At 46.8% G+C, this 6,928-nt stretch overlaps 1 protein-coding gene across 1 annotated transcript; it reads left to right on the plus strand.

Moving 5' to 3' along the window:
* The first annotated feature begins 410 nt into the window (after positions 1-410).
* On the plus strand, positions 411-5,640 carry LOC121552888 (retinitis pigmentosa 1-like 1 protein). The gene has a single exon (XM_041865980.2). The coding sequence runs from the start codon at positions 411-413 to the stop codon at positions 5,457-5,459; it is 5,049 nt and encodes a 1,682-aa protein (XP_041721914.2). The 3' UTR covers positions 5,460-5,640.
* Positions 5,641-6,928: the final 1,288 nt, after the last annotated feature.

Below are 6,928 nucleotides of genomic sequence, written 5' to 3' on the forward strand. Positions count from 1 at the left end.
AGACTGCCACTGGAGATCATGTAGACAATCCCAGACCTAACTCTGTTGCGTCAGAGAGTTGTCTCACTCCTACCCCACCAGACTGCCCACCAACCCCAAGAAAAATCAAACGACCTGTCATTTTACTTAGTGGCTCAAGTGACAGTAATAAGTCACATGCAGCAGATCCAGTGGAAGAGAACTCTAACATCTCATGCAATGGCCCCTTGGAAGTGATAGACAGGAATGTCAGTGACAACAAAAGTGACAACAGTGGCAAGTGCAAACACGGGAAAGGGGTTTCCTTACTCAGTTTCTCCCGACAGCAGCTGGAAGGAGATGTCTCTGAGCTGGTTCCTTCCAATCTACCCAACACCTCTCCAACAGAGGTTGTGAATGAGTGGCTTAAGAAAATACCGTCCGACAGTGCGATGTATGACATTGGGGATGAATTCAGTGAAAGAGGCCATTCACCGGAAGAACTACCGCAAAAGGAAAAACCAAAAGGGGAGATTGACACCACTGCTGAGTGTGAGACTCAAAACGAAAAGGAAGAGCTCAAAGAGACAGTGGCCAACCATGTGGCTGACAGTGAGGAGCCAGCGGAGACCCCACCAGAGACGCCACCAGAAGACACTCGCCCCTGCACTGCTCCACAGGAAGATGTATCAAAGAGCTTTCACTCCTCAGTTCAGGTGATGAAAGTCCTGTTGAATCCCAAGCTTGACCGGTGTAACAGCTTACCTGAAGTTTCCCCAGTGTACGGACGTAAACTGAGCACCTCAGCTAGAGGTCTCCTGGATTGCCTCGCAAAGCTGCAGTTGATAGACTTTGATCCAAATGACGATGCAAACGCCAAGGACACAAGGTACAGAGAGCTAATGAACATCCTCCAGTCCCTTTGGTTGTGTGACCCAGCAGAAGGTGGAAAGCAACAGCAGAATGGCTGTGATCAACACTCTGTGGACGGTGATGCCAAAGCGAGGTCGTCCTCTGGGGTGGACGTCAGCAGTGGCTCATCAGGCTCAGGTAAGTGTTCAGGCGGTGTGGCTCAGGCACCGAACGCAGAGGGCGACGCATTGGTGAAGGTACAAGAAGTTGATGAAAGGGCACAGAAAGATGAATGCCCAGAGTCCTCAGCACCAATGTCTGATCCAGGCACTCCGGACATAGCCAGTCAGGTCCAATGGATCCCTGAAGAAGGAGGAGAAGGAGGAGGAGAAGGAGAAGGCGGAACAGCAGTGGAAGAAGAGAAACAAAAAGATGAAGACGTCCCGGCATCTGATGATACCGTTAGAAATGAAAGTCTGAGAGAATTACCAGAAACACCCCCGTCTTCCAATAAGAGCTCAGACCCTCAAGAGGACACAAGCTCTGGCTCGCCTCCGTCTGTCCAAAGGGCACAACTAACCAAAAAGGTTTCCCTGGATCCTGATCCTGTCTGGGTCTTGAATTTACTGAACAAACTAGAGAAGCAGTTCATGACACATTATGTGGATGCCATGGCTGAGTTCAAGGTTCGCTGGAACTTGGACAACAACGAACAGCTCGACGACATGATAGCCGAACTGAAAGATGATGTGCGGAGGAGAATACAACTAAGCATCGACAGGGAACTGAGGAAGATCCACGGTCGGGCTGGAAGACCAAGACCACCCAAAGAAGCCTTGTCACGAGAATCAACTGCACAAACAGAGACGAGGCGAAGAAGGCTGAAAGTCGTGCGTGACCAGTCCATTGACAACCGGGTGGATAAAAGCGACGATGCAACCTGCACTTCTTTCAGTGACCAACGGAGCGACGATGAATATTGCCCTTGTGAAACGTGTATACAAAAGAAAATGGAATTGGGGCCACTGCTTCCTTCAGAAGTTCTGCATACTGCACCAGTCATGATGGCTTTTGATCTAAAGTCAATTCTTCAGTTGAAAAAGGACCCTACTCCAAAGACACAAGACGTTGATGTTACAGAAACTATGAATGAAGCCACATTAGTGAAAGCTAGTATTACACATGCTTTTGATCTAAAGTCAATTCTCCAGTTGAAAAAGGACAGTCCGCCACAGATACAAGAAGAAGTCAATGTTACAAATGAGGCTGAAGGTGTGGATGAAGCCAAAGCAGTGGAAACTCCTGTTGAAAATGTTATCAACGGGGCTAAGAAGGAGATGGAGGAATCACAACAAAATGATGCTGAAATGGGTGACAAAGCTGAGACAGCAGAAACTGATGTGGAAGTGACAGCTGAAGATGAAGCAGTAGAAGAGGGGGAAGCTGAAACAGATACTGCTGAAAATGAAACAGCAGAAGAAGAAACTGCTGAAGCAGAAATTGTTGAAGCTGAGACAGCAGCTGATGAAGCACAGGGAGAGGAGGTGGACGCTGAATCAAAGAATGCTGAAGCTGAGATAGCTGAAGATGAAGCAGAAGAGAGTGGTGAAGAGAGTGGTAAAGCAGAGACAGCAGCAGATTATGAAGCCAGGGAAGAGGGGGAGGTTGAAGCAGAGACAGCTGAAGCAGAGATTACTGAAGATGAAGCATTAAAAGAAGAAACTTCTGAAGCAGAGACAGCAGCTGATAATGAAACAGCAGGAGAAGAGGAGGAAGCTGAAGCAGAAACAGCAGAAACTGAGACAGCAGAAGATGAAGCAGGAGAAGAAGAAACTGCTGAGGCAGAGACAGCAGCTGATGACAAAACATCGGGAGAAGAAGAGACAGCTGAAGTAGAGGAAGCTGAAGAGGACACTGCAGGAGAGGAAGAAGTTGAAGCAGAAACAGGAGAAGATGAAGAAGCAGCAGAAAAAGAAACTGATAAAGTAGAGACTGTTATAGCAGCAGGATCAACAACAGGAGAGGAGGAGAGCACAGAAGCAGAGACAGCTGATAATGAAATGGCAGGAAAGGAGGAATCTGAAGCTAAAACTGCAGAGGCAGAGACAGCTGATGAAACAGCAGGAGAGGAGGAGACAGCTGATGCAGAGGCAGAAGCCGCTGATGAGACAGCGGAAGCAGAGGCAGCTGAAAATGAAACTGCCGGAGACGAGGAGATTGCTGAGGCAGAGACTACAGATGATGGAACAGCAGGAGAAGAGACTGCTGAAGAAGAAGCAGCTGAAGGGGAGAATGCAGGAGAGGAAGAAAGTGTTGAAGCTGAAACAGCTGGAGACGAAACTGCCAAAGAAGAGGAGGATGCTGAAGTAGAGACAGCTGAAACGGTTGAAAATGGAACAGGCATAGAAGAAGATGCAGAGAAAGCTGAAAATGAAACAGCTGAAGGGGAGGAGGATGCTGAATCTGAGGCAGCAGAAGAGGAAGCTGCCAGAGACGAAGAGACAGTGGAGGCAGAAACCACTGATGATGCAGCAACGGAAGAGGAAGCAGAAAATAAAACAGCAGGGGAAGAGGAGATTGCTACAGCTAAGACTGCAGACGATGAGACAGCTGGAGAACATGAAACCACAGGGCATGAGTCCGCAGAAAATGAAACAGCTGGCGATGAGTCTGCCGAAGTTGAAACAACTGGAGATGAGTCGGCACCAGCTGAAACTGCAGGGGAAGGGACAGCTGATGATGAAACAGCAGGAGGGGAGGAGAGTGCTGAAGATGAAACAGCTGAAGCTGAAACAGCTGAGGGAGAAGAGCAGACTGCCGGAAATGAAACTGGAGGAGATGAGAATGAAAATGCAGGAGAAGAGTCAGCAGAAGCTGAGGCAGTTGAAGACGAAGCAGCAAGAAATGGAGCTAAAGATGAAGCTGAGGAGAATTTAGAAAAGGGGGAGGATGAAACAGCAGAGGAAAAAGAGTCAGTAGTTGAGTCAAACATTGAGGAGACGGAGGGTCATGATGACGTATCGGAGATAAAAGCAGACGATGAGGCGGAGGAGGGAGCAACAACAGACCAAGATATGGTTCAGGAGGAGACAGGAACAGAACAAGAAGAGGACGCAAATGCAGGAGACGAGGCAGGAGACAATGCAGGAGACAATGCAGGAGACAATGCAGGAGACAATGCAGGAGACGAGGCAGAAGAAGCAAAGACAAACGAAGTAAACACAGAGGACTTTGCAGATGGAAGCCAAGACCAAGCCGAAGACGTTGTGGAGGAGTTTGAAAAAGAAGAAGAAGCGGAAACCACGGAGGGCAATGAGACAGCCAATGAAGAGGATTGCTGCGGAAACTTTGGGTACTCAGCCGACGGAGAGGATGAAGCTGAGGATGAGTCTGAGTTGGAAGTGTCGACAGATGAGGGAGAACAATCAGAGGTGACAGCTATCAGGGGGAACAACTTGAAGGAAACTGTTGAGGAAACTCCAATGACCTCATTCAATGCCTTGGCCTTAGCAGAGTACTCTGAAGACGGTGCTTACGCCGACGTTGAGGATTCAGAGACTGAAGGAAACAATGAGGAGTCAGAGGACCAAGGGGACAAAGAAGAAGGGGAGGAGGGTGGTACGGCAGCAGATACTGAGGCTGAGCTTCAGGTTGAGGAGACTCCAGTTGAGGAGATGCAGGAGGAGGAGAAGGAGGAGGAGGCGGAGACTCCAGTTGAAGAGACTCCTGTTGAGGAGTTGCAGGAGGAAGCGGAGGAAGAAGCTGAGGAGATGGAGGAAGTTGAGATGGAGAAAGTTGAGGAGACTCCTATTGAGGAGCTGAAGGAAGAAGCTGAGGAGGAGCAGGCTGAAGTGGAGGAGGAGGCTGAGGAAGATGAAGCTGAAGATGGTGCTGCTGAGGAGGAAGCTGAGGAGGAAACTGCTGAAAATGAGGAGGAGCAGGGGGAAGTTGAGGAGCAGCAGGCAGCAGCTGAGGAGGAAGCTGAGGAGGAAACTGCTGAAAATGAGGAGGAGCAGGAGGAAGTTGAGGAGCAGCAGGCAGCAGCTGAGGAGGAAGCTGAGGAGGAAACTGCTGAAAATGAGGAGGAGCAGGAGGAAGTTGAGGAAGAGAAGGAGGAAGTTGAGAAGGAGAAGGATGAAGCTGAGGATGAGCAGGAGGAAGGGTTGGAGGAAGCTGAGGAAGATACTGCTGAAAACGACGATGCTGTTCAGAAAGAGCCAGCTGATGAGGGGGATGACGTCACAAGCAAAGGACAGTCTGAAGACGACGGTGATGGTGATGGACCTTCTGGGACATCTAAAAATAGCCTACATTGTCAGCCCACCAAGTCTTCCATGGAATCACAACCAGGCTCACTTGACAAAGTCCTGGACGAAGAGGCAGAGAGAGAATCCAACAGCGAGAAGAGTTCACAGACAGGTTCAGGGGAAGGGTCGGGCCACCTCCTCTCTGTGAAGAGCAACCAGATGTACCCTACAGACACAGAGGACGAAAGCAGGGTGTCAGAATACACAGAGACAGCCAGCGAGGTCCTCGACCGACAAGTCGTTTCCCCAAAGAAGAAGACTCCGAAGAAGTCTCCAGGAAGATCTGTAAGGTCAAGCAAGGTCAAGGAAAGTGACATTGATCAAGACGATCTTGACTTCTAAAACTTCACTATAACAATTACTGCTGCTTAATAATAATCAATCACTTGATCAAATAATGATCTATCACTTGATCAAATAATGATCAAAGCACTTTATTTCAGTACTACTCATCACATGGCACAGGACAGTTCAAACTTGAAATATATACAGTACCAGTCAAAAGTTTGGACACACCTACACATTCAAGGGTTTTTCTTTATTTTTAATATTTTCTACATTGTAGAATAATAGGGAAGACACTCTTGGCATTCTCTCAACCAGCTTCATGAGGTAGTCACCTGGAATGCATTTCAATTAACAGGTGTGCCTTGTTAAAAGTTAATTTGTGGAATTTCGTTCCTTCTTAATGTGTGTGAGCCAATCAGTTGTGTTGTGACAAGGTAGGAATGGTATACAGATCATCAAGGACATCAACCACCCGAGCAACTGCCTGTTCACCCCACTATCATCAAGAAGACGAGGTCAGTACAGGTGCATCAAAGCTGGGACCGAGAGAATGAAAAACAGCTTCTATCTCATGGCCATCAGACTGTTAAACAGCCATCACTAGCACACTAGAGGCTGCTGCTGCCTATTGAAATCACTGGCCACTTTAAGAAATGGAACACTAGTCACTTTAATAATGTTTACATATCTTGCACTACTCATCTCATATGTATATACTGTATTCTATACTATTCTACTGTATCTTAGTCCATGCCGCTCTGTCATTGCTTGTCCATATATGTATACAGTGGGGAGAACAAGTATTTGATACACTGCCGATTTTGCAGGTTTTCCTACTTACAAAGCATGTAGAGGTCTGTAATTTTTATCATAGGTACACTTCAACTGTGAGAGATGGAATCTAAAACAAAAATCCAGAAAATCACATTGTATGATTTTTAAGTAATTAATTTGCATTTTATTGCATGACATAAGTATTTGATACATCAGAAAAGCAGAACTTAATATTTGGTACAGAAACCTTTGTTTGCAATTACAGAGATCATACGTTTCCTGTAGGTCTTGACCAGGTTTGCACACACTGCAGCAGGGATTTTGGCCCACTCCTCCATACAGACCTTCTCCAGATCCTTCAGGTTTTGGGGCTGTCGCTGGGCAATACGGACTTACATACGTTTGGGATGAGTTGGACCGCAGAGTGAAGGAAAAGCAGCCAACAAATGCTCAGCATATGTAGGAACTCCTTCAAGACTGTAGGAAATGCATTCCAGGTGAAGCTGGTTGAGAGAATGCCAAGAGTTTGCAAAGCTGTCATCAAGGCAAAGGGTGGCTACTTTGAAGAATCTCAAATATAAAATATATTTTGATTTGTTTAATACTTTTTTGGTTACTACATGATTCCATATGTGTTATATCATAGTTTTGATGTCTTCACTATTATTCTACAATGTAGAACATAGTAACAAAATAAAGAAAAACTCTTGAATGAGTAGGTGTGTCCAAACATTTGACTGGTACTGTAT

The sequence above is a fragment of the Coregonus clupeaformis genome, chromosome 36 (genome assembly GCF_020615455.1).
Source record: "Coregonus clupeaformis isolate EN_2021a chromosome 36, ASM2061545v1, whole genome shotgun sequence".
Lineage (NCBI taxonomy): Eukaryota > Metazoa > Chordata > Actinopteri > Salmoniformes > Salmonidae > Coregonus > Coregonus clupeaformis.

Excerpts from the sequence above, each read along its gene's own strand:
- LOC121552888 (XM_041865980.2), top strand. The coding sequence starts at position 411 with ATGTATGACATTGGGGATGAATTCAGTGAAAGAGGCCATTCACCGGAA.